The sequence below is a fragment of the Budorcas taxicolor genome, chromosome 16 (assembly GCF_023091745.1).
Source record: "Budorcas taxicolor isolate Tak-1 chromosome 16, Takin1.1, whole genome shotgun sequence".
In the NCBI taxonomy this organism is placed as follows: domain Eukaryota; kingdom Metazoa; phylum Chordata; class Mammalia; order Artiodactyla; family Bovidae; genus Budorcas; species Budorcas taxicolor.
The window spans coordinates 67,185,544-67,213,221 of record NC_068925.1 but is presented as its reverse complement, the minus strand read 5'-3'; the positions used below and the strand labels follow the sequence as shown (position 1 = coordinate 67,213,221).

General features: G+C 40.3%; 1 protein-coding gene across 1 annotated transcript; it reads left to right on the top strand.

Annotated features, from left to right (window-relative positions):
- Positions 1-888: 888 nt before the first annotated feature.
- Positions 889-22,540, top strand: IVNS1ABP (influenza virus NS1A binding protein). The gene is made up of 15 exons (XM_052653612.1): positions 889-1,281; positions 8,116-8,337; positions 9,288-9,416; positions 9,638-9,807; positions 9,933-10,008; positions 11,405-11,578; positions 11,911-12,036; positions 13,407-13,514; positions 17,589-17,718; positions 17,948-18,172; positions 18,623-18,744; positions 18,841-18,967; positions 19,064-19,195; positions 19,315-19,488; positions 20,621-22,540. Exons 3-15 carry the CDS (start codon positions 9,306-9,308, stop codon positions 20,872-20,874), a joined length of 1,929 nt encoding a protein of 642 aa, XP_052509572.1. The 5' UTR covers positions 889-1,281; positions 8,116-8,337; positions 9,288-9,305; the 3' UTR covers positions 20,875-22,540.
- The last annotated feature ends 5,138 nt before the right edge of the window (positions 22,541-27,678 follow it).

Genomic DNA, 27,678 nt, shown 5'->3' with positions numbered 1-27,678 from the left:
CCTTTGCCAAACTCTTATACAAGTTTACCTCACAAAATCCCCTCATCTTCAATCTAGGAAACTTTCCAGTGTGCCCTTCAGAGTCACATGAAGTTGCTGTCAAGCGTCTCCCTTCCCCTTAACAGGTTCGCCTCCTGGGGGCAAGATGGGGTGGTGGAAATAAGGCTGCTATCTGTTCTCAAGGTTACTCTCTTTCTCCAAGAGGGCAAGTCCAGCAAAGAACTGACTCAGTGTTTCTGAGAGAAGAGCTGCACTCAGACAAAAAAAGATCTCAGGGACGAAAAGCAGATGTAAACAGATTTTCACAGCAACGCTGATACAATACTATGTCTTCTCTGACCTCTCCAATGGTTTTCTCAAAAGTGACTGAATCCTCTCGCCCCTCTGTCAGCGAGCTTCTGTTGTTCCTCACAATCACCACGTTCTCTCCCCGCACACCACCACCCACAAAGGTGACGCGGACTGGCTGCTACAGACTCTTAGGTCCATTGTGGCCAGCTCCGGTCTAGGGCGGTTGCCTATAAGGACATTTGACGCCGAAAAAACCTAATCTCCCACGTCTGATCTGTCAAGCTATTGTGCCTCCAGGGACTGCAGAACAGGTGAGGGCGCCTGGAGGGAACCAGTGCCCGAACTGTCTGAAGCGGCGAAGAGAGGGTGGCGGGGGTGAGGGAAAGGAGGGCCGACGGCGCGATAAGGGAGGCGGCGCGGCCGAAGCACCCCCCTTTCAGGGATCACCTTGCGCTGACCTAGTTGAGCTGCGCAGGACGGAACCGCATAGGGCCGAGGAGAAGGGCGGGGCGGCGGGGGCGGGGCCATAGGTGGGCGGGGCCTCGAGGGCGATATTGCTGCGCTCGCCGGTCATTTGCCGGCTCTCCAGCCGGAAGCGTCGGGGAGGCGTTGGCGGCTGCGAAGACCGCGGCGAAGGCGGTTCACGTGGTGACGTGCTAGGGGGGTGCGGCGCGCGCGGGCCGCCGCGGCGGCAGTGTCTCCGGGACGCGCGTGGAGGTCGGTCGCTCGGGGCTGCTGTGCAGTTTCGCCGCCTTCGGTTCCAGCGCGGCTGTGCCAGCGAGCGAGCGAGCGAGCGGGTCTCGGCGAATTCCCGGTGCGTTCCCGGCCTCACATACTCCGCGGGGCTGTGCGCTCGTCCCCTCCTCGCTCGGTCGCTCCCTCCTTCGCTGCCTCGAGGCGCTTTCGGTTGGGCCGATTGCCGCCCGCTTCCTCCTGCTCCCTGTTGAAGATCCAGAGATGAGTTTTTTCATCTCTTCAGAGATGAGCCAGGTAATCTGCGCTGATCCCACTGACGCGGCCGGGGGAGGAAGGGCAGAGTGCAGCCAGACTCCGAGCTGACGGATGGAGCGAGCGGCTGGGGTTTTAGGGTGGGAAGCGCGGAGCGGTGCGGGGTCCCCGGGGTGCAAGTCCGCAAGTCGCCGCAGCCGCTGCTCTCTGTGGAAGAGGAGCCGGCGCCGCGCGGACCCCGCGCTCCGGGCGCTGCCGTGGTTGTCCGGTCGCGTCAGCGGCCAAAGGCGGGTGGCGGGCCGCCTCGGAGAGCGCTGCGGCCGAAGAAGCAGGGCGGGAGGGACGAGAAGTTTTGGGTTGAGAGGGTCCTCGGGGGGCCTGGGTCAAGACCTTCCGGAAGGAGGGCGCGGGAATCTCCGTTTCTGCTGTCAGGAACCCCGCCTAGTGTGTGTGTGGGGGGGGTGTCTGCCCGGGGTCTGGATTCTCTCCCGTGAGCCCTCGCAGGACCCGGCGACTGTGGGCGGGGAGCCGGCCCAGGGCCCAGTCGGTGCTCCCGGGTCTGGGGTAGGGTGGCACCGCGCTCCCGATCGCCGTGGGCCGCGGGGTCCTTTGTTCCCGCTCCACGTTGCCCGCTTTTCTTGCCAAGCGCGGGGAGAAGGGGGCGGGAGGAGGGAGGGAGCTGCTGCCCTGACGTGTCGGCGCTGAATGACTGCGGGCCGGGCCAATCCCGGGCGGGAGTGTGCAGACGCTGGGCGCCTTGCCTCCCGGCCTTCGGAGTGGTCTCGGGCCGGGCCGCGCGAGGATGAAGGCCTGGGACTGCAGGGCTCTCCAGACAGTCACTCTGGGGCCCTTGCCGCTTTGTTTCCCATCCCCGCCGCACCCCCTCACCCCCCGCCCCCTCGCCAAAAAAAAAATATCAGCAGAGAGGTTTGTTCTTTTTCCGTCGTTCTGCGCATTTTGCGTAGCGACTGGTTGTAAGCTCCTGATGGTAAGAAGGTATCAGGCAGTAGGATCAGATTGAGGGTTAGCCCTAGGGAAACTTGAACCACAGATACTTTAGAAATTTTACTTTTTCCCCAATACAAATTAGATCTATTGTTTGAGGCCGCTGCCGTTTCAAAAACTTTGAGGCCTATTAAAGGATTTATTTTGTTACCCAATATCTGTTGTCAGTGATGGAGGGCTGGAACATGCTGGCATCAAGCTGTTCTTTGAGGACTGTGTGTGTGGTGACCTTCTGTCCACTAGTAAATAACAACTCGGCAAGCGTAGTACTACTATAAACAGTTCAAGTGTAGCAGGGACTAGACTGAGACAATATTTTCTTCCAATTATTCTAGCACTGGTGGTTAAGGAAAAGAAAATATTGAATAGCTTTAGGCATAATCATGCTGAAACTTCTCCTGAAAGATGCTGAAGGAGCAGTCGTTATTTGTGTATCAGAAGGCGAGGCGTACACTATTTAGAATTGGGTTGAGAATCCCATAATTTAATACCAGCTGGCAGGCTACTTGTCAAATGTCTGTAATTTGTAGTGAGAGAGAAAACTGAACTAGCATCACTGACCTAAAAGAGACCCAGAATAATTTTCCTCTGTGTTTTCCTAATATTTGAAATCTCTGTCATTATTAATACATATTAATTTTTAAATTTATCTTGTAGTTCTGTTTTTCCACCTCTTGCCCTCAAAACAGCATTCCAGGTTTTGTTTTCAAATTAGTGTCTTTTTGCTACTTACTTTGGAGCGGGGTTTTGTTTTTTCTTGCTTGAAGAATGTTAGGTGGCCGTTGAATATGTTTTGCAAATAAGTGTTTTGGTTTTTTATTTTAAAATGTTTTTCTGTTGGGGAACTGTCTTAATCATTGATGTTAGACGAAGTACCCCTAAAAATCATTTCACTGACTTTTCAACGTTATGGTTGTATACTCAAATCTACAAGAAGGTTGGGAATCTCCCCCTACCTTGTGCTTGGGAGTGTAAATGGAAGAATTAATGAATAAGAGAGTGATTTCTGTTTTCTGTCAGAACCACAGAAAATACATTCTTGTATTCACTGGTGAACTTTAATTTGTTGTTGCTCTTGAGTCGCCAGGTCTTGTCTGACTCTGCAACCCCATGGACTGCAGCATGCCAGGCTTCCCTGTCCTTCACTATCTCCTGGAGTTTGCTCAGACTCATGTCCATTGAGTCAGTGACACTATCTAACCATCTCATTCCCTGCCACCTTCAAGTAGAAATTTTAATTACCACCTTGTAAATGATTTCAAAACCTACACCTCACTATCCTTAACACTTTTGGCATCAACCTGGATGCCCAACAGGTACATCAGCCGTATAAATATCCCAAAGCAAATTCCTCATTTCCTTCCCGACTTTAAGCATGCAGCAAACTAAAAATGTCTCTCTCATGCTTTTTGAGTTCTAAGTTTAATATTGAGTTTTATAATGATGCCAAATATCGTCTCTAAAATATCATTGTTGCCTTAGGAAAAGCAAGGGTATAATAATTTCCCATGTTTTACCCATTCCTCCAGACCACCTCCATGTTTCTGCTAGTGTCTTTTGCCTCTGCTAAAAATTCTGCTCTGTTTAAATCACCTTAATGTTGATCCCTTACTTCCTCTCCTACTATTGACCATATGCATCCTGCAAACCGAAGTCTGTTGAAACAGAAATTGTTGCAGTTTCTGGAATATTTGTGCTTTTCCTATCTTTCCCCCCTTTTGGGTGAAGTGTTTTCACTGCTTGGCTTGTCTGTCTTTCTGATTGGTCCGTTGTGTCATGAGCATCACATTCCAAACTGTGTCTGCCATCTGTTTGGAGCCATAAGTGTATGTGGGATGTAAGAACTACAGAACAACAAGGTTAATGGCATGGAGTGGGTGAGTGAGTTTGGTGAGTTTTGTTGTATATAGATGGATCATTTCAGATATTGGGAATCTATAACTTGTAGTTTTAAAAATATCTGTACATTTTCTTTGTATTCAAAAGTCTGTTCTTTAAGTTGGCTACCCAACTTAAAGAACAAGCTTGTAATTCTTAAATAAGCTTGTAATTTGCCTTGAGGTTTTTTTTAGGAGGCTTTAAAAGTTTGATGATAACATTTTATTTCACTCTTACTGAAAGCCCAAGAATGTTGAGGGAGATCTATGGCTTTTTTTTTTTTAACATCTCTTTGATAAGACTTACTGAATTGTATTTGGGTTAAGCTAATCTTTGGGGAGCTTTGGTAACATGTGAACTCCTGGGTTTTACTAAAGTAGTTTAATTATTTATATATGAGTCGTCTGTCTCTCTTTCCTTGCACTGACCAAATTAAAAAAGTGAAGTGTATTTACCAGAATATATTGTACTTGACTTCAGTTTTCATTTTAAAAGTGGATTTGTCAAATGTATTTTTAAAATATCAAATAAAATTCTAACTTTTATACTTTTCTATAAGTCTGGGATGTTGGAGCTTTTGCCTTGGCTTTTCAAATAATAAAAAAAAAAATTCTACCCACATATTTGTTCCATTGAGTTTCATAGACCAGAGGAAGATCTATGAATTTTTGGAAAGGCTTAAAACTTAATTTGCCCTTGCTGACTTCAGTGAGAGTGAATGTGAACTTTGAAAGACATGGTTTTTTGTAGGCAGAAGTTGATGTGAACTCCTCCAATTTGGAGGTGGGGGTGAAAGTAAGTGAGGCCACAGTAATTAAGTTTGTTGCATTAATTTAAATGTCAGGTGAACTTGAGTTAGCTTTTGAAATCAAGTAGGGTTGTACTAATCAGCAGACATCAAAGAGATGAGGTTCATATTGAGACCTTGCTTTACTAGAAAATCGCCTAGTCCTACCCTGGTGGCTCGGATGGTAAAGAACCCACATGCAATGTGGGAGACCTGGGTTTGATCCCTGGGTTGGGAAGATCTCCTGGAGGAGGGAATAGCAACCTACTCCAGTATTCTTGCCTGGAGAACCCTGGCGGACTACAGTCCATCATGGGGTCACAAAGAGTCGGACACAACTGAACGACTAAACACACACTAATGTAGTAGCACTCTGTTGCAAAACTAATAACATTGTACAAATGTGTATGGCAGGAGTTGCTCCAGATTTTCTCCAGTGAAGTGAACGTTGCTCAGCCATGCCCGACTCTTTGCGACCCTATAGACTTGGCCATGGAACTCTCTATGCCAGAATACTGGAGTGGGTAGCCTATCTCTTCTCCAGTGGATCTTTCCAACCCAGGAATCAAACCGGGGTCTCCTGCATTGCTCGCAGATTCTTTACCAGCTCAGTCACAAGGGAAGCTCAAGAACACTGGAGTGGGTAGCCTTTCCTTTCTCCAGGGGATCTTCCCAACCCAGGAATTGAATCGGGGTCTCCCACATAGCAGGCGGATTCTTTACCAACTGAGCTATTTTCTCCCAAAGGACTAAAGTGATTTTTAACCATCTGGGTTTCTGTTGTTGTTTTCCAAGATAAATTTGAGGTAGAACTTTGACGTTATCAAATATACCCTCAGAGATCCTGTGAGTGTGATTCCACAGCACTGTGATAAAGCAGTCACATGAATTTTTTGGTTTCTCAGTGTATATAAAAGTTATGTTTACACGATACTTGGGTCTGTTAAGTGTCCAAAGCATTGTCTTTAAAAACAACTTATATACCTTAATTTAAAAATACTTCATTGCTGAAAAATGCTGGCCATCATCTGACAATGCAGGGTTGCCCCAAACCTTCAGTTTGGAGGGGGGGCGGGGAGCAGTGTTTGTCAAGTACAGTACTTTGGTGGTATAGTCACTCAGTTGTGTCCGACTCTTTGCAACCCCATGCACTGTAGCCCACCAGGCTTTTCTGTCCATGGGAGTCTCCAGGCAAGAATACTGAAGTGGGTTGCTATGCCCGCCTCCAGGAGATCTTCCTGACCCAGGAATCGAACCCCAGTCTCCTACCTTATAGGCAGATTCTTTACCATCTGAGCTATAAGGGAAGCCCAAAATACAGTACAGTGAAGTGCAGTAAAGCAAGATGTTTGTGTGTAGATGCCATTTTTTTAGTCTTGATTAGATGAAGGTTAGTTTACAAAGAAATACTGAATAAAACTGGTCAAGGCTTAAAATACTTACAAATCTCCATTTGTGTTTTGTTTCTCAGAGGGCATACACTTAAATCATTTCTAACGTAATTTGCATAGAATGGTTCCTCCCTTTCACCCTTGCATAGATTTTCCTAACTTGGGCTAGATATTGGCTGGAAATGTTTAGGGTTTCTTTTAGATAGTGTGTTCTCTCTGTACATAGAATTAAGAAGAGCTGAATTAGCTAATCTAGATGCAAGTGAACAGCAGAGGAAGTCAGTATTACACGATGGTATGAAATAGTTTCATTGCAGGTATAAGCATTGACAACAGTCCCAATTGGAGTCCGAATACTCAGGTTTCTTTGAGATAAAATCTAAGCTATGGAGAAACCAGTGAAGGCATACAGGATTCAGGTTGTGCTACTGTTGAACTTAATACGGTAATTTGTTGAAATAGAATTGGATTAGCCTTTAAGTGGGTTCTGGGGTAAGAAACCATTCATATTAACATAATTGTCAGGGTTGTGGGCTTGATTGATGTATAAGAATCCAGGTAGTTTTAAGATTTCCATTTTTTTAAGTATGCACATCTTTTAAATAATTTCTTATTTAGTTCTGGTTTGCAGAATTAGACATTGGTATAATAGCAGTTCAGGTAATTAAAAAAAGAACCAGCTGACTTTGACACTTTAGTTAATGATGTGAAAATAAGGGGGAAAGACAAGGTAGGAGGATTGAGTGTGATTTCCTTGCAGATTTGATTTTGGTAGTTTATTACTGAATATGAGAAAAAATGATCACATAAAGCACAGACATTAATATTTTCCATTTTGTTTATTTAGTTTGTTTCAACAAATTACTTATCTTTATATTCAGGTTTCTAGGCTACTTGTTTGCCGGGGCGGGTGGGGTGGTGGTGGGAAGGATACAAAGATAAACAAGACAGAGGCTCTGCTTTCAAGGGACCTTGAATCATGGAAGATAAGCAGGTACACAGCCCAGAATAGACCAGCTGGAAGATCACACAAACACACTTTCAGAGAGGGTACAGTATGTGAAGGATGGAGAGAAACTGTTCTCAGCTGGGGGGATTTGGTGGGGGCTCTATGAAGGTAAAATGTCATCTGCAGAGGCTGTGGTAAGGGTATTCCAAGAAAACAAAACTTGAACAAAGGTACAGAGATGAGGAAGTATGCAGAGCATGTTTGGGAAACAGTGTATCTGGTTTGACTGTAACATTGTATACACGTCTGGAAATAAAGAAGGTTGCTGCTGGCTGGTGAAAGCTGACAGACCACCTTTGTGTATTAATTACAATCTCACAGTAACAAATATTAGAATTAACCAATATTGGCTCAGAGGTTAAAGCGTCTGCCTGCATTGAGGGAGACCTGGGTTTGATCCCTGGGTTGGGAAGATCCCCTGGAGAAGGAAATGGCAACCCACTCCAGTATTCTTGCCCGGAGAATCCCATGGACGGAGGAACCTGGTGGGCTACAGTCCACGGGGTCACAAAGAGTTGGACACAACTGAGCGGCTTCACTCACTCACTCACTCACTCACATTTGTTCTTATATATCTCACTTAAATGATAAGTTACTAGCTCCTGCTCTCTGGGGAGAGTTTGGTTTTTTTTTTAAAATCACCTGAGTGGTTGCAAGTTAAATGAAAATATTTAGGTATAGTTACATTTGTATTATTTTCTGTATTGTGCCATTTATCTTGAAATGTCTTTAAGATCAGCATGATCTACCTAGATCAATTACATTCTTTGATCATTCTGAATATCCAAAAATTTTCATTATTACAGATTATGATGCATGATTATCACAGAAGAAATTCGTGTCTATAGCTTTAAAGGACTTGATTACATCATTTTCAAGCCTGATAGTTTTGGCATCACCATTAGAGGTTAAGACTCCTCTGCCTTCACTTCAACCACCTGTCTTCATACCTCGCCGAAGTGCTGAGTTTCCTTTGTTCTTGGATTATTTAAAGCATCCCAGAAATACTGTTCTCACCAGTATAGCAGGTAAGTGAATATTCAGTGGTCAGTGCACACTTTTTTTTCCTAAAGACTGTGCCAAGTACACCAGCATCCTTTCATAATTTTTTTAAAAGGCGGAGAAGTCAATAGTATTTGTAGGAAAAAAAAAAACAAAACTTTTTTCCTGTTGTTTTCTTTTTTGTAAACTGTTTTGAATTTAAATAAATCACTTACTTCAACCTGAAACCTTGTTTTACCACTTTTCGTACCATTTTGTGTAGCCAGTAGTCCATTTGTTCACAGGAAAAAGTGAAATGAAATTTTTTTAAAGAACATACATTTCTAACATGTATTGTTATGAGACAAGTAGTTTAGAATAAATGAAACTTGGAAAGGGAAGAGAATTTTTTAAACTATTTTAATTTTATTGCCATACAGTCAATTTACAATGTTGTGTTAGTTTCAGGTGTACAGCAAAGTGATTCAGTTACACATATACATACAATTCTTTTCTCCTTTGGGTTATCATAGAATATTGAGTAGAGCAAAGGGAACAGAATTTAAGTTAGTCTTTTATCAGTTTTTCTCATTTGTGACTAAAGGAGTGACTGTAGCCCCAATCCAAGGAATCTGTATGTAATGACCACTTCACATCCTTCTAGACTTTTCGGTTCCTTGTTGTATGGATTTGGGGAGGGCTGGGTTTCCATTTTCTTCCCCTTCACAGTGTGTGTACTAATAGAAACCTGGCCAAAATTGCTAGGATATCATACCACTACTGTACAAATTCCTAAAAAGACTTAGGACCAAAGTATAGGGGTGCAAAGGCTTGGACATTCAGTGCCAGTGTTTTAGCAATGTTCTTTGTGTGATAAAATTTTTCTGTATTGTTGATAGGATGGAATTTGAAAATTAAAGATACTGTTACTTTTCAAAATGTTATAAAAATCACTGTTTATAAGTAAAAATAACTTGGCTTTATTTCTGCCCTTTAGCTAAATTTAAAAGGAAAAATGATTCCCAATGGATATTTAATGTTTGAAGATGAAAATTTCATTGAATCTTCTGTTGCCAAATTGAATGCCCTGAGGAAAAGTGGGCAGTTCTGTGATGTTCGACTTCAGGTATTTAAAACTTAATTGGAAACTTCCAAAACTGATCTTTCATTACTGAAAACCGTATATTCCTGGATTGGCTTATTTTCTCTCTCATAAGAGGCATTTAATGAAATAAATTTAAAAGACGGTGATTTACCTAGAAATGTAAGAGGAAGGGTACGATGTAGTAATTAGCTAGAGAAATACATAGTCCACAGTGCTTCTAATTTTAATGCCTGATGTTGCAGGTCTGTGGCCATGAGATGTTAGCACACAGAGCAGTCCTGGCCTGCTGCAGTCCCTATTTATTTGAAATCTTTAATAGTGACAGTGATCCTCACCGAGTTTCTCATGTTAAGTTTGATGATCTCAATCCGGAAGCTGTTGAAGTCTTGTTGAATTATGCCTACACTGCTCAGTAAGTTCTCTGAAGTACATCATATAACTAGGAAATGAAATTCCAAGTCCCTCTAAATTTATTTAAGAATCTGTGTTTTAAGGCCATAGTATGATAAATGATATAGAACCTTTTTTTTCCAATAGGTTGAAAGCTGATAAGGAATTAGTCAAAGATGTTTATTCTGCAGCAAAAAAGCTGAAAATGGACCGTGTAAAGCAGGTAGAGTAACAGAAGTGATATACAAGGAGTAATGTTACCAGGGGTCTTACTTTATAGAATTAGTTTGTATAATTTGTCATAAGACATCTGTTGGTCTCAAGAACTTGAAAATGTCCCCCTTTCCTCCCTAGAGATGTGAGTATGTATATAATTTTAACTGTTTAGCTATAGTAACGGTCACACTTCGTCTTAGATAATTAGTCTTGATTGTTCTTAGTTAATCCTATAACTCATACCCTTAATTCTTGATTCTTCTACATTTCTCAGTTCTTTCTTTCTAGAATTTAATGCCACTGAGAAGTGGCATTAATAATTTATAGAAGAAAAAAAGGTTTTAATCCTGTAATGTAGGGGTCAGTAAACCAAGCTTTAGGCTAGCTGCCTGGTTTTATCAAGTCTTATTGGAATGTGGCTCTCAAGCGCAGGTGGTCTACGGCTGCTTTCTACCTGCAGTGACAGAGTTGAAGAGTTGTGAGAAAGTATGGCCCACAAGCCTAAGCTGCTTACCATCTGGCCCCTTAGGAAGAAGTTTTCCTGTTCCCCTCCTCTCATGTCACTCTGCTTAAAAACCCTTCTGTGCTTGTAGCACATGTCCTTCAGGTTAGCATTCCAGGCTCTCCCTAATTTAATTGCTATTCCTCCAAAATATTTCCTGATTTTCTTACCTTTTGTTCTGCTGCTGCTATTGCTAAGCCGCTTCAGTCGTGTCCGACTCTCTGCAACCCCAGAGACGGCAGCCCACCAGGCTCCCCCATCCCTGGGATTCTCCAGGCAAGAGTACTGGAGTGGGGTGCCATTGCCTTCTAGCCAAACTAAATTGTTGGAGCATCTTGCCTAGTACCTATCTGCATTCAACATCATTTCCCCTCTAGAGGCCAGTTCAGATAATTGCCTTTATGAAGCCTTGTCTGTCATTCTAGTGGGAGATACTTGTCTGAACATTCCATGTACCTTTTCATAGCATTTCAATTTGTTACATTTTAAATGGCTTATTTGTATGCTTATTTGTATTTGTGTGTTCTTCTTTGCTGTTATTGTTTGTATACATGTATCCCTGGTAGCTCAGATGGGAGCAGTGTGGCAGACCTGGGTTCGATCCCTGGGTTGGGAAGATCCCCTGGAGAAGGGAACGGCTACCCACTCCAGTTTTCTGGTTTGAAGAATTCCGTAGACAGAGGATCTTGGCAGGCTACAGTCCATGGGGTCACTAAGAGTCAGACATGACTGATTGACTTTCACTTCACTTCATTCTTCCTGCAGTTTAACTTGTTCTATTAAGGCAGTGAATTTTTTTGATTAATTTTTATATTGTCACATAGTACTTAACAATGAATATTAAATATTTGTTAAATAAAGTGTGTGTAAATGTTGACCCTTGTATATTTTTTTCCCCAAGGTTTGTGGTGATTATTTACTATCTAGAATGGATGTTACCAGCTGCATCTCTTACCGAAATTTTGCGAGTTGTATGGGAGACTCACGTTTGTTGAATAAGGTTGACGCTTACATTCAGGAACATTTGTTACAAATTTCAGAAGAGGAAGAGTTTCTTAAACTTCCACGGCTAAAGGTAAAATCTATAAAGAATAAAGATGTGAAGGTAAATCTATACAGAGATATATACTATTTAGTTCCAAGAATGTCATCTTTGTTCTTGTTTCAAGCAAGTGAGTAATGACTATGAAAATGACAGTTCATTGAAGTGATGTTATGTTTAGCAGTGTAATGGCTTCCTGCCTAGCAGCTTGTTTACTTTTCTTTTTTTGGCTACTGGTTTATAATTCTTATAAATTAGAATAAATGTGTGGAGTGTAATTGGGCATCTGTGACAGCTTTGTTATGAAATAGAGAATTAAGGGGCTCAACACTGATGCATGTGTCTTTGTTTTTTCCCCACTCTAGCTGGAGGTAATGCTTGAAGATAATGTTTGCTTGCCCAGTAATGGCAAACTGTATACAAAGGTAATCAACTGGGTGCAGCGTAGCATCTGGGAGAATGGAGACAGTCTGGAAGAGCTGATGGAAGAGGTTAGTTTTAAAGTAAATGGGACTCAACAGTTATTAAAAATGATTTTGCTATAACATGAAGGATTCCCTTTCACTTTTATTTTATAACAATGACCCTAAAGAATTTAAATTTTGCTATAGGTACCCCTAAGCTGAGAAACAGGGGGGGTGTCCAGGTGAGCTGAATGAACTGTTCAGTTTGGTCTTCTGCTTTTCTTTTTTTTTTTATTTCTTTGCTTATTATGTGCTGTTAACTTTCTTTAAAGTAGCATGTAATTTGCTTTAGACATGGGAGGTGGTACTGAAATTTTCTGTAGATTCTTAATTTTTCTTCACAGGTTTTTGCTTTAAATTTGACAAGTAGGTAAAAGCTTCTAATGGTTGTTCCTCCCCATTGATTTATCTCCCCATAGGTTTATTAACAAAACTAGGATACCCAAGACTGAAGAAACAAGAAGAATCCTCAAGTGTATTGACACGTAAAGAAGCAGCAGTCCTGCCCCAGTTCTCCTAAGAAAAATCCGCTGTGGGCAGAGAACGATGATGATTTAATGGTGTTTACTCCTTTACAGGATTCTTATCTTTAAAGCTTTGTGTCTTGCAATGGTGTTGTTCATACATAGAGTCACTCACTTAACTTGGGCTACTTTTTAAAAAATACACAAGGAAAAATCGATGGAGAAATGATGGGAATTAAACATGCAGGTGAAACAGTGGAATTGACCTTGAGTTTATCCCTCCACTTAAGCCTTTCAGATACACGAAAGGCGTATTACCAAATCGGTTAGGCCTTTAGAAACCCAGTTATCGTTATACTCTAAAAAGGCGAAGAGGTGATCTTTAAATTCTGTCCGGTTTCCCACTTGCAAATCAGATGCATTAGCCATGTGTTTGCATCTGTTAAGGGAAGTAACTGTGCAGGTTGTTTGAACTCTTGCATTTGTGTTTTTTTATCTCTTTTTTTGACATTGCCTGCAGGACAGGAATATGTTTATACATATTAAACCACTTATCTTCGAAAGTGTAAAGCATATTCAGTATTTTATTGTAAATATGTACATTCTTTAAGAGTATATATATTGTACTGGTCCCTTTTTTTTTCTTAATGCTGTATCATGGAAGCTATGAAAAAAATGAAGATTTCTTTCAAGCCAACCAAGCCAAGGACTCTTCAGCCAGTATTAGAAGATTCTGTATCTTATTTTTTATTTTTATTTTTTAAATTTTTACCACCATGACATGTTTTCTTTACTTTGGGGATCCTGCCAGAGTAAGATGTCAAGAATTCAAGAAGCACACTGGAGGTTACCGTGAGGCGTGGTGTGATCTGCATAGTAGTGGAGTAGCCATGGAGACAGTAGCCACATGGGTGTTCTGTTGCTGTTTTGCAGGTTCAAACCTTGTACTACTCAGCTGATCACAAGCTGCTTGATGGGAACCTACTAGATGGACAGGCTGAGGTGTTTGGCAGTGATGATGACCACATTCAGTTTGTGCAGGTACACAGTGCACATCTGAGGTAACCTCAGGGTAAAGTTCGATTAGAGCATTTTACAGTGTATGGAAATTTTCCTTTAATGAAGGAAAGTGAAAGAACTTCATTGGTATAACTGGACAGAAACATTTGCGGGAGGAAAACCAGCCTATCTTTCTTAGCATTACTACCAGTTTTGCCACATAAAAAGAAATTAACACAGCAAACTAGGAAACCCCATTTAAATTTTTTTTTTTGTCTCGATCAAATAGGATTTGCAAGTAGTAAGAAAAAGGGCCAATAAGATGAAGCAACATAGAAATTCTTCGGTTTTTTGGTTGGACTGTAAAAAATAGTTGCCAGAGGAATGACTGTTAAACCTAAGTTTTATAAATCCAGGTATAAACTTTTTTCTTTTATGGGTAAATAACATAGAGAAAGAGTACAGATCATAAGTGTCAAGTGGTAAAACCCTTGGTTTAGAAACTTCTTGGATGAAGAAGAGAAGATTTCAAGCATTCTGTAAGCCTTCTTCTTGCCCCCTTCCCAGTCATTTGCCCTACACTACCCCAAGGGGAGCCATTATCTGAACTTCTGAAACATTACCTTAGTTTGCCCATGTTTGAAATTTATGTAAATGGTTATACAGTATGTATTGGTTTTGTTTGGCCTTCAGCTCAGCATTGTATTTGTGAGGGATGAGCTATAAAGTAGGCTGAGTTGACCCAAATTAATGGATGTTTCCCTTTAGTAATTAAAAGGTAAATGGTAGACTCAGAAAACAACCTATATGGTGATATTATTGGGTGTTCTGTGTCAGTAGTGGCTGAATATTTTTATTTTCACAGAAGGTTTTGGGTGTAAATTTGTGCATTCTGAACATTGAGGCTATCTTTCTCCTTGTCTCCAAACATCATAGGTTGACTTTTTTTTTTAAGTACTCTTTGATCAGGCAGTGGTTGAGTGCCTACTAAGTAGAAGGCCATGATGTTACCTAAGAGGGCCCCCAAATGTGTAAGACACAGTTTCTGCTTCCAGGACCTTACAGGAGGAGGTAAATCAGAACAGACTAATAAGCATTACCTACAAAAGACATTCAGGGAGGGTAGAACAAGAGAGGAAAAACCAGGGAAGTTTCACAATGAAGGCAACACTTGAGCCGTCTAAGGACATAGAAGAGTTTGCATGGCAGATAGAGGTGTGTCAGGTAGCAAAGGATACCTGGACAAGAAGATTCTCTTGGAGTTGCAGGTCTCACGACTGGAAAAGTCGGTAAATATAGTCTGATTGGGGCTTCGTACTTTATTCTACAAGTAGTGGGGGGCTTTCAAAGAATTTTAGACAAGGGAGTAGAGTGATCTGAACAAACACATTTCACAACTTTCATAATAGTGAAAAACTGGGCAACAGTCCAGCAGCAGGGGGACTGGTCAAATTATGGTTGTTTCCATACTGCCAAGATCTAGAAGCTCATTAGTCGTATTTTAGACAGTGAACTGTTAGGTGGCATTCTCTGGGTTGTGAAATTCCAGCTGATTTGGGGGAGGTGGGGGGTGGTTTGTTTTTTACTTACTAAAAGCATCAAATCCTATTTTTATGACCAGGTACAGAGGATAGAGGAAAGCTTGTGAGACTACTCTGTAGACTATTACAAGCAGTAGTAGTAGTTCAGGTTAAAAAAAAAAAAGATGATGAGCCTTGATTTGAGGAGAAGGGAAAAGGGTAGATTAGATGTTTCTAGTTGCAAAGGTCCTTAGTGACTGGGAAAATCAAGGAAAAGGAAGAATTTGAGGGTGAGCAGGATCCTGACAAGTGTGACTCATTCAAAGGACGTGCCATGAATAGAGGTAATGAAGTAAGAAGGAAGAGGAGACACTAGGCTTCAGAAATAGGAAGTGAGGTTGAGAAGTAGCCAGTAGCCTCAGAGTGGTGGTCAAGCTAGCTAACATAGGAGAAAAAAGTCTGAAAGACTGAATTGTTGACTATGTTAAATCATACTTAGAGGGGATGTGTAAAGGTCAGGGGTTTCTCATCTATACTGGTTTTAAGGAAGCCACTCTGTAACCTTTAATGGTTGTAATTTCCCAAAAGTTACTAAGGTTAAGAAACCCGTAGCTTGAGAAGTGCTGGTGGCTGAAAGAGCCAGCAGGGACCACCCCCTGGGGAGGGGAGTTCAGAGGCAAACTGTAGGCCAGTGTGCTGATAGGAAGAGTTGATATGGGAAAGTTTGAAGATAAAGGAAAGAATTCGGTTTGAAAATGTTCTGGAAGAAATATAAAAGAGTTGACCAGCATTTCTGTATAAGGCTTGTAGTTAATAACACTAAGTAGTCATCCTTGTTACCATGCTTTTTTCTTTCACATTGATTTTTCTCTCAAAGCCGTACATTAGAACAGTTTTCTTAACTGCAGTAAAAGCCATCATCATCTTGTGTTACTTTGGCTTCCTTTTTCCCACAGATTGGGATAGGGTTTTATGTACCTTGTAATTGCTATTAGCAGAGGATACAAACAAGACTATCATAGTATAAAACAGTGGCTTTATACTCAGAATTCCTAATTTTTATTGTTTTATTGCCTTACACATTGTATATCTTCTGATTTTCAGTATTTTTGTCTCTCAGATGGATAAGTGTATTGCCCTTCCTGAATTAAAAGAGATGATGTGAATAAAGTACCCAATAATACCTAGGTATATAATGTGTAAATGGAATTTGATAAAAACCATTACCATGATACATTCTCTGTTTCTCTCAAAATAGCCTCTTATACTGCAACCACATTTGCTGAATTGCCCACACCAAACTTGGTAGTTTTTTCCCAGCTTCAAGTAGCTACCAGAATCTTTTTCTCTATTGTCACATGTCCTCCTTCTTCCACTCTAAAGAGAAATTTCCTTTAGAGATCCTACCTACCCATGTGGCTCTGGCCCGGGGGACCAAAATAGATGAGCAAACTTGGCCAGGTACTGAAGATGGTGGCTGTTCATTCAGCAGGCACTTCCTGCCAGGGTAGTCTTGATTCTTCTGATGCCTTGTGATCATATTCCTTAGAAGTATTTAGGGCTCAAGGAATTGGAAGAAAACCATCAAAGGGAACTAGTACACGAGGGCACAGTGTAATCATAGTCATTTGGAAATTTGCAGCTTTGCTCGTTTCTCCCTCTTTTATGTTCCTGTGTATTCTTTTATGAATGTTTGATTCTGTTAGTGTTACTGCTTTATTAATTTCTGAGTACCATTTTTTACATTTGTGGTTTTATGTAGTTTTACTTATCTGGACTTCCCTGGTAGCTCAGATGGTAAAGAATCTGCCTGTAATGTGGGAGACCTGGGTTCAAACCCTGGGTTGGAAGATCCCCTGGAGAAGGGAATGGCAACCCACTCTGGTATTCTTGCTGGAAAATTCCATGGACAGAGGAGCCTGACGGGCTACAGTCCATGGGGTCACAAAGAGTTGGACACAACTGAACGACTCACACTTTCACTTGTCTAAAAAGCCACTCTATAATACCTTTCCGGCAATCCTAAAGAAATATAGTTGTAAATGTTTCTTGTAGTTGCCACTTTTTTCCTATAAAATAACTTTCAGAGATTGGATGGATATGTCTGCTCACTTTTTCTAACATTGAAGGATGACACCAGTCCATATGATTTAGTTAAGTTTAGCAGTTTCATGGAGATAGTGAGTTAAATGTATTCTCTCAGTTAATTGTTGCTATTTTAGATTTATAACGTATTTTGGGAGATTCTATACTTAATATAAAGACTGTGTGAGCTTATGTGGATTATGAGGGAGGAGGTTCCTTTTGTTCTTCCCTTGAGTATTTTGCTACTTGATCTGCAATGTTTTAATTGTTGAACTTGAGCTTTTTCTTGACCAGGGTAGGTACAGTTGTTTCCTTACTAAGTGGAGGTGGAAGAATGCCAGTGGCGCATGTCAGTCAGGAAGTGCTGGTTTGTGTTCAGTCTAGGTGTGCAGTGAACGTCATGCGTGAGTGGAGGGCACTGAGTATCCAGTGCTGTGGACTAGCTCAGGAGCACAGGTGCACCAGGCATGGTCTTTGGCTAGGTCTCTGTAGCTGCCTTTTGATTTTGCAGAAAAAGCCACCACGTGAGAATGGCCATAAGCAGATAAGTAGCAGTTCCATTGGATGTCTGTCTTCTCCAAATGCTACAATACAAAGCCCTAAGCATGAGTGGAAAATCGTTGCTTCGGAGAAGACTTCAAGTAAGTGTATTACACTTGTCAGATTGCCTTTGGTTTATTTCTTTTTAAGAAGGAGTTTTAAGTTAGAACCATATCAAGTTGATTGAGGAAAAAACTCAGAAGCAACTAAATTTGGAAAAGAGTAACAGGTCATCCCTGTCTGGAGTCTGGAGTCCAATGCAGGATCACCACAGCAACCAAAAGTAATAAAAATTGCATCTTTAAAAACACAGAACTCTTGTGCTTACAGATAACACTTACTTGTGCCTGGCTGTACTGGACGGTATTTTCTGTGTCATTTTCCTTCATGGGCGAAACAGCCCACAGAGCTCACCAACAAGTACTCCAAAACTTATTAAAAGTTTAAGTTTTGAGATGCACCCAGATGAGCTCATAGAGAAGCCCATGTCTCCTATGCAGTATGCACGATCTGGTCTGGGGACAGCAGAGATGAATGGCAAACTCATAGCTGCAGGTAAGAACAGAAGAATGAGTGACTTAGCCAAAAGCTTTAACTGGCTAAGTCTTTTAAGCAAATGTTTACCCTTGCTCATGACGTGCAAATTTCGGAAGACAGGGTTTAATATGCCTTCTTCTCTAGCATTCCACTTTATCACATTCTAAGATGACAGAGAGTCAGTACTGTTGTAGCACCTTGTCTTCAAGTTAATGTCTGTCTCTAATTCCTTAAAAACTATAAAGTAAGTAATTGTCTCCTAATTTTCAAGCTAAGACAAAGCAGTTAACTTACACTGATAATTTTGTCATTCAGCAATAACAGGCACTTAGTTAAAATGGGGCCTTATTAAGTTTGTGGATGAAAATTCTTTTTCTGATTTTGTACAGATTACTTGAAACATTCTAGACCAGAAACCCTGGGCCAGTTTAATATTTTAAACATAACTGTTTGTGGTTCTTCTACCAGGTGGCTATAACCGAGAGGAATGTCTTCGAACAGTTGAATGCTATGATCCACACACAGATCACTGGTCCTTTCTTGCTCCCATGAGGACACCAAGAGCACGATTTCAAATGGCCGTACTCATGGTAAGTATATTATTTTGCAGGAAGAAGCAGCCCACATTTAGCGCTTTCTGCTAACTTCACAATGGCAGAAATGCTAATTTCTTGCTTTTGGCTTAGGGCCAACTCTATGTGGTAGGTGGATCAAATGGTCACTCAGATGACCTGAGTTGTGGAGAGATGTATGATCCAAACATAGATGACTGGACTCCTGTTCCAGAATTGAGAACTAACCGTTGTAATGCAGGTAATACTTTTCTGCTGAGATAATCAAATACTTAAACCATACTTAAGTATGATGATTAAGTTTATCAATTTTTAACCTTACTTTATAATCACGTAGGAGTGTGTGCTCTGAATGGGAAATTATACATCGTTGGTGGATCAGATCCATATGGTCAAAAAGGACTGAAAAATTGTGATGTATTTGATCCTATAACAAAGTCATGGACGAGCTGTGCACCTCTTAACATTCGTAAGTCGATTTTCTTTTTAAGTATTTTTTTTTAAGACCTCTGAGTCAGCGGTATGTGCAGTGCACACTTATAGTTTTGGGAGATACAGTAATAATTTTGGTTTGACTTGATCTTATAGGTAGACACCAGTCTGCAGTCTGTGAGCTTGGTGGTTATCTGTACATAATTGGAGGCGCAGAGTCTTGGAATTGTCTGAACACAGTAGAGCGTTACAACCCTGAAAACAACACCTGGACTTTAATTGCATCCATGAACGTGGCTAGGCGAGGAGCTGGAGTGGCTGTTCTTGACGGTGAGTGTTGGGATTTGGAGAGTTGAGGAATGGGTAGTGGCAAGAGTTTGTTCTAAAATTCCAAGAGAATGTCAGTAATAAATATGCACTGTTGTAACTAAGAGTTCAGAAGCAGCCATCGTTTCTGACGCAGTGAGGGTTGGTGGTTTGTCTTTTAGAAGTTTCTAATAATCAGAGACTCGGTACTGGGTATACAGCATAAATATATTCACCTTCTTCCATAAATCACACTCCTGATGCCTCATCTTGGAGTTTGAGTTTGTTTCTTTAGAGCAAGAATTTGTAAAACAAAGGAAATACAAATCATCTAGTTTACTCCATGCCTAATTGAAAGTAAAACAAGTCTTTCCAAATCATTTTATATAGACAGCTTCCTTTTCACATCCATTTTATTGATTTACGTATTTATTTTGGAACAAAGCTTGTGGCTCTACTGGTAAGAGCCTAAGTGTGTAGGCACACCAGTAAGTAGCCCACTGGCCTGCAGCCTTGGGCCTAGGGAGCCTTGTCAATTCTTTCATAAGTACATGGACACAGGTAGGCTAAGTGACAATCAGATGAGAAAATAAGGATTTTGAGAATCCCTAATAAAGTTTTTTCCCTAAGCTACAGAGAATATTTAATGCTAACATTTTATTTGAAAGTAATTTAACAATTAACTGCCTATGTATATTTGAAAATAGTTCATTTCATTGCCTGTTTCCAAGAAGAAATTTCTTTAGCAAAACCTTTTTATATCATTGGAAAGGTCTAGAAAATGTTCAGTTATTTAAGCCTTCTTTCCTGTAATCTTCATTCTTGTGCACTGGACTAATAGAAAACTTCCAGTGCACTCTAGGCAAGTTCTCTAACTTCTTGGTTCTTCATTTCTTCATCTGTGAAATGACAGTAATAGAAACAACCTCATAGAACTGTTGTGAGAATTACACTTCCTTTAAATTGCCTGACTTACATGTGCAAATGGGTTTTTATCAATTTTACTCTATTGTATTCCCAGCTTCTAGGGAATGCTTGCCACATTTAGTTAGGATGAACGGGCTTTTCTACTGAGAACCACTGATTTTAGCAAAAGACAGATTTAAGGGTTTCTTCCTTAGCCTGTCCAGATTAACCTTGTCTCTCTCTCTCTTAGGAAAACTGTTTGTAGGTGGTGGCTTTGATGGTTCTCATGCCATCAGTTGTGTGGAGATGTATGATCCAGCTAGAAATGAATGGAAGATGATGGGAAACATGACTTCACCACGGAGCAATGCTGGGATTACAACTGTAGGGAACACAATTTATGCAGTGGGTGGGTTTGATGGCAATGAATTTCTGAATACGGTAGAAGTCTATAACCTTGAGTCAAATGAGTGGAGCCCCTATACCAAGATTTTCCAGTTTTAACAAATTGAAGACCCTTTCAAACTAACAGGCTTAGTGATGTAATTGTGTTTAGTAGAGGTACACTTTGTGAATAAGGAGGGTGGGTGGGTATAGATGTTGCTAACAGCAACACAAAGCTTTTGCATATTGCATATTATTAAACATGCTGTACATACTTTTTGTGTTTATTGGGAAAGGAATGCAAAGATGAAGGTCTGTTTTGTGTATTTTTAGGACTACTTTGGTTACTTTTTGGAAGTTGATATTGTAAAAGAATAAACCAAGAATTGATTGGGCACGTCATTTCAAGAAGTCCCCTCTCCTCCACATTTGTTTTGCCAGTTTGCACATTAAATGACTCTTTCTCCTCAAATGTGTATTATGGGGCAAGAGGGGTAGGGTAAGATATAGGCAGTTGGGTTGTTTTTAAAAGGCCCTTTTTCAGTAACTGGAACACTCTACAACAAAGAGACTTATTTAACTAGATGACAGCGACTATTTTTGTTTTTATTAAAAGGAAGCTTACATGCCTACCAAGGTTTAATCTTTTATGATTGCCTTTTTATAACTTTTTGTATTCTTAGCAGAGTACTTTCTTTACCTGTTGAAGTTAACATGTCACAGGTTCAAATTACTGAAGCAGAGTGGCAGTCTTAAAAGTATGCAGTGAAGTGTTTTATACTCCCAGAATACAAACTTCAGAACTTTTGCCTTAGCTACTGGTTTGTTTGGTTTTTTTCGAGAATGCAATACCAATGTTTATTTGAATGGGGTTGCTGAACAGTAACATGGCTGTGATTTTTATTTGATACACTGTTTTTAAATACTTTGACTTCTTTGGGGGTATATTTTATATAGCAAAACACTCAATATTATATATAACAGTAAAGAACAGTGAAGTATTTTATCTTCTAAATAATTCCTATTTTTTATCATTAACAAAACAATCCTAAAATAGCAGTCCTTGATTGTGGGGAAAAAATTAACCTTAAACTGTATTGGGTTTATGAATGCAGCCTTATCAGAACTATGTTTTTGTTCAGTTTTTCTATTCATTTGGATAAATACTGGTTGGAGTGGTGACTTGGTATTATGTAATGCTACACATATAACTTATGGTGCCAAAATTAGAACATCCTAATGCTTGCTGTTGATGCAAACATATTAAAGGTACTTTGCAGGAAATCCTTGCACCATGGGATTACTATCCAAAAGTTGTTTGTGTTCTTTTTCATTACTAAAAGTTTTGGGGGGAGATTTTAAAGAAATTTTTCCCAGTAACAATGAGCTTAAGGTATTTGTGGGAAAATACTTACCTGGTATCTTACATCTGAAATAAGGACTGTTGTTTGGGGTTTTTTTTTTGTTTTTTGCTTCTCTCTGAGAAGGCAAAGAGGCACATGGGACAATTGGGACAATATGACTATCCAGTGTCTAAGTTGGGTTAAGAAGAAAATTAGGTTTTTTCCCCAAGTGTTCCACTGGTGCTTTGACACCTTGTTTCACTCCTCTTTTCCATGAAGAACCACCAAGAAAGGAAATGAGTTTGCCTGGTGGCTCTGTAGTTCCTGATTATCACTAGTTTCATTCCAGACTAAAACTAGGTTGGCATATTTGAATCTGTCTAATATGATGACTTTTTAAAATAGTTCTGTGTATGTTTTATTTATTTAGCACAAGGAAATAAAATTTTACTGGAGGGGGTCACTATGAAATCCTTGAAATCACTTCTCAATTCCTAGGTAACATGCTTAATGCAAATAATATGTGGGAATATTTTGGTCAAAGTTTTATCATATTACCACTGATGCCACTGTAGCTAAAATTATGTTCTTTAAGTATATTTTGAATATAAGAAGTTTCCATAAAGGGGGAAAAAAAAAGTGCTCATTGACCAGTTGTTCCTGTTTATCTGCACTTAGAAGGTTGTTTTTGTTTTGTTTTGTTTTGTTTTTAAGATAAGGAGAAAATGGCATAGCTTCAGTGTAAGTTAAAGAATTTGTTTTTGTTTTTTGCCAGTGTCGGTTTCTGAGTAGTTTAGAAATGATATTGGTTAATAACCAGTCTCAATCGTAATAATGTATGAAACATACCCGAATCCTAAAACAGTAGCAAAAACTATAAAATACCTGTTTGAATTAACGAAACAATTGATTATACTCAAGTATGAATTTTCTTTTATTGTGATTTTCAAGGATAGGGCTTTGATATTTGGCCTCTAGAGTTTTACATATTTTACCATTTTCAACATGTAGAATTCCTTACATAATCATATTTTATTAGGGAAGAGAATTTGGGAATATGATTAGTGCAAGAATCCTTGCTAGTGAGGGACAGGGAGGCCCGGCATGCTGCAGTTCACGGGGGTCACAAAGAGTCAGACACGACTTAGTGATTGAATGGCAAGTATACCCTATAATCTGTAAAAACCCTATAAAGTTTTAAGGGGGTAGGCAAAGGAGACATAGGACATTACTGCATCTCCACAATTATAGTTACAAGACTGTGAGTCACAGAAAACAGTCTCCATAGTATTAGTATTTTTTGTATCTTGCTTTGTTTCAAAAAATTTGAGAGTCTCTGACTGAGAAAACAAGGAAATATCAATATATGAATCTCATATACTTAAGTAAGGCCAGGCCACACAAATTCGGGCCTGTTAGCAGGAGACCCACTGAATAAATCATCTGAAGGTTAAATAACTGTGAAGTACCAGTTTTCTTCATAAAAGACCAGAAGTTTCTCAAGAGTCTTAAAGACGAGTAATACTGATAACTGAACAGTAAGTACAGGAGATACAGAGCGGGATGTGCTCAAGTGCGTGTCACGGCTTCTTGTACTAGCACAAGAGCTAACAAAAGATTTAGGCTTCTCTGTTAGAAGCTCAGTACTCTTTTAGGGGTTTGAATAAGGGTGAGAAGCAAAGTTCAGTTATTAAGCTGGGTATATCTAGGGTTGATATCTTGTAGGAATACAAGAATCTAAAAAGGGCCTATGTCTGAATAGACGGCAAAACATTGCTCAGAGAGAATAATGGGACTAATATAATTTTAGCTTAGAAAAAGATGAACACAGAATACCAAATTTTAATGAATCAGAAAAATTTAAGAGACGAACAGAAACATCCTGCAAAAGGTTTGGAAAAAGACACTGATAAATGGAATCTAATAATAACATGAAAATGTGCTTACTACCATTGATCATTAGGAAAATGTAAAAAGCAAAATGATATACTTTGGAAAGTTTGAGAGTTTCTTATAAAGTTAAATATTCTATGAGACAGTAGCCCTATTCCTAAGTATTTATCCAAGTGAAATGAAAACATGTTCTTAGAGAAACCTATGTATAATAGTTTTATTCATAATCACCAAAATCTGAAAACTCAAATATCCTTCCAGTTGGTGAATGGATAGACAGGTACATCCATACAATGAAATACTAAGGAATAAAAACAAGATAAAACACGAACGGATCCTCAGAAGCCTCATGCTAAGTGAAAAGCCTCCATTTACGGAGCATTCCAGAAAAGAACTACATGGACAGGAGACATCAGAGGCTTCCTGAGGTGGGGATGGGAGTTGGCTACAAAAAGGCACCAGGGAATTTTAAGGAGCAGTTGAAACTCCTATAACAGGTGAGCTGCTGTGTGATAGTGTCTGACAAAACTAAAAATTGTACACTTGGAAAGGTTCTGTCTTTCTAGCTTAACCAAACCTTTAAAAGAAAAGGCTTTTTACAAAAGGCTAGGACATGTTAGTATTTTACCTGACTAGAAATCACATCAGGGAACCATTCATTCTCTCTGGCCATGCAAGGGTTATGTCCCGAATTAATGTAGTTTTGCCTACAACCGTTAGTCTACAATCGAGTTGCACAGGCTAGGAGACTCGTTTAGATTGTAGTTAGGAATACTGAGCCTTGGTGGTGCCTGAGATCTGAATGTCTTACCACCTTCTTTTCTTGGTTCACAGCTATAGATTCTGCTCACGCTCATGCAGCTGCTTGTTTTCCCTGGAGTGGGTTTTTTTGGCCTAATAGCCTAAGGAGCCACCAACTGGGTAGAGAATGGGCTGTCAGTCTGATCTGATCCAATCTGAATCAGAAAAGGAGTACGGGTGGCAGCATCCCTCACTGGAAGATGCATTTCATTATTCAATAGTCAGATACATCCCCTCTTAGAAAAAAAGGTAAATTCATTCCAACTCATGGGATGAGTCAGTAGGAGCTAAAAGGCTCCAAAAGGTAGGTAAACTTGAGGAGATGTCACATCAGGAATACGAACTCATTCGTGTCTGACTCTTTGTGACCCCATGGACTGTAGCCTACCAGGCTCCTCTGTCCATGGGATTTTCCAGGCAAGAGTACTGGAGTGGGTTGCCATTTCCTTCTCCAGAGGATCTTCTCAACCCAGGGATCGAACCTGGGTCTCCCACATTGTAGGCAGATGCTTTACCATCTGAGCCACCAGGGAAGTCTGAGGGAGACCAAGACACTAAATAGTGGGTCAACCTTGAAAGGGTGAAAGGATTTCTGTTTTTAAGATGATGGCCAAAAGATCAAGGAAATAAAGTTTCAGGTTGGTCTTGTGTCCCCTGTCTTTCATATGACAGGCAAAGACAATGACAGGCAAGTGAAATGAACCCATCTGAGAGGTTCCACCCTGTACAGTTCCAATTGCCCACTGCAGGTCCTAACAAGAAGACCCAGTAGGACACAACGTTCTTGAGCCAACTTTTCTTTGGCTCAGAATGCTGGAAGAGCTATGGCAGCTGCAAAACCAGAGGATTCAAACCAGGTCCTTCCTAGAAGGAAACAGACGATCTTGTGGAAGTAAGCTAGGAAAGGTTGGTATAAAATGGTTCCATGAACTCTACTGGAATAATTCTTGGGTATTGCGTCTCAGGAAGTTATCACAGCTCCTCTCTTAAGGCAATGCATTATGCAGAGAGCTCTTCCCCTCATGGGATTTTCTTCATCAATCCCCTCAAACAAAATACAATAGCTATCCATACTGAATGGAGATTTTAAAACCTGAAGCTCTAAAGATCTGATAATCTCCTATCAAAACAAATTTATGTTCTGTGCAAGGGAGTGCTTAAATGATCATTACGTCAACTAACTTATTCCAATCCAGAGAGGAGACCCAGAAAAACAAAAAAGAGTAGGGGACAGGAGGAAAAGAAGCCCTCAACTCCTGCAATGGACTATTAGGGAAAAAAAGCAGAAAGTTTAAAATCAGGAAAAGGCAACAACAAAAAAAAGATCTGACATTTCAAAGAAAGAAACACTAAAAAATTTTTAAAGAATGTAGCCAAAGATAAAAATAAGACTAGAAAGAAGAAAACAAATCTTATAATAAATATTTAAATAAAAAGGCTGAAAACTGACAATGCAGAAAGTGTAAGACACAAAGACTAGGATAAAATTAAAATCCACATGTATAGGGTGAAATAAGTCATAATCAGAGTGAAAAGAAACTTCCTAAAAAGTATAACTTATTAATAAGATAAAAGGAAAAAAGGGAGGTAATGAAGCAGAGCAGGGAGTTCCACGGAGTCCACGGCATGACCCTGGGTTTAATCCTGGTCGGGGAACTAAGATCCTGCAAACTGCGAGCCACCACCACCACCAAAAAAAACCCAAACAGAGTAAAACCCAATAATAACTAGAAGTAGTTGAGGAAGAAAAATCTGATGAAAGCTTTTTTGTTAAGAGGAGGGGATGCTTTCTTGGCTCCTGAGAAAGGAAAAGGAAAGAGGCAGACAGCAGAGATGCTTTGGAAGCTTCTTCTACAAGGGCTCATTTCCCTGAGGGCACTTTGAGCTCCTGGGAGGAGGTGTGGCTTTCTATGCAAACAAAGCTCATCAGATCCTTCTTCCTGGTAGTGAGCACTCCACATAATTCTCTTCTATCAGAGGGTCCCTTTTATAGTCATACCTGTACATAATTCAGAAACAAAATTTGGAAGGTGAAAAGCAAAATCACTAAAAATAATTTATTGCTTTAAAAAATAAATTAACATAATAGAATACTAAATCAGATTTTCTCAAATGTATTAACAACAGCATACTATACTTTAGTAAACAAGGATTTCCAACTTAAACAGTATAACGAAATAAGTCAATTAAACACTTGGTTTAGCTAGGGGCAAACATCAGCCACTGCCACCTGATCCCATAAATCCACGCTGCTTCACATCTGAAAACTGAGAGATCTCCCTGTTCTTCCCATTGGAAACTTCCTGAAGAGCGACACGCCTAGGGAAGAGAAGAGGCTACTGTAGCAAGGTGGAGCTGAACTAAAAGTTCTACTTCCCTTACCTTGGGGGAAGCTAAAGGGATGTGATTACTTCACCAGGTCTGCATGGAAGACAGTCTGATCAGAAACAGCCCAGGGTAGATTTCTCCTGTGGAATACGATGCGCATGGCCATGTCCTAATTCTTTCTTGAGGTTTCAAAGTGTCTCTGGTCACCAACCCGTATTTGGGTTGAGGGAGGTGCTAATGCTGGGTCCCTGGCCTTCCTCAGATGCCACAGTGGCTTTTGCCCTAAGATGTCCAAAAAGATGGCTCTCCTTTCATTAGTCACATTGGCTCAGTATTAGGAGTAGAGGTAGGGAGGTAAGGTCAACTTCTGAAGAGTCGAGTCCACGATTTATTCCACAATGGATGCAACAGAAGCTCAATGAGATTGTCAGTATTAGGCAATCACCTTTTTATACCTATGAGATTTCTTCTAAGTCTCTCAGGTTTGGCACAAAAGGTTGAAAAGTACTCTGTTGTTCCTGAAGACAAATGCAGTTCCTTCTAAGTTGCAAATTGGCAC

What these genes read in the sequence shown, in the direction of transcription:
- IVNS1ABP (XM_052653612.1), top strand. Translation starts at nt 9,306, where the DNA reads ATGATTCCCAATGGATATTTAATGTTTGAAGATGAAAATTTCATTGAA. An exon ending in TTAAACTTCCACGGCTAAAG is followed by an intron (nt 11,579 to 11,910) that starts GTAAAATCTATA and finishes TCCCCACTCTAG; the next exon opens with CTGGAGGTAATGCTTGAAGA. An exon ending in CTGTGCACCTCTTAACATTC is followed by an intron (nt 19,196 to 19,314) that starts GTAAGTCGATTT and finishes TTGATCTTATAG; the next exon opens with GTAGACACCAGTCTGCAGTC.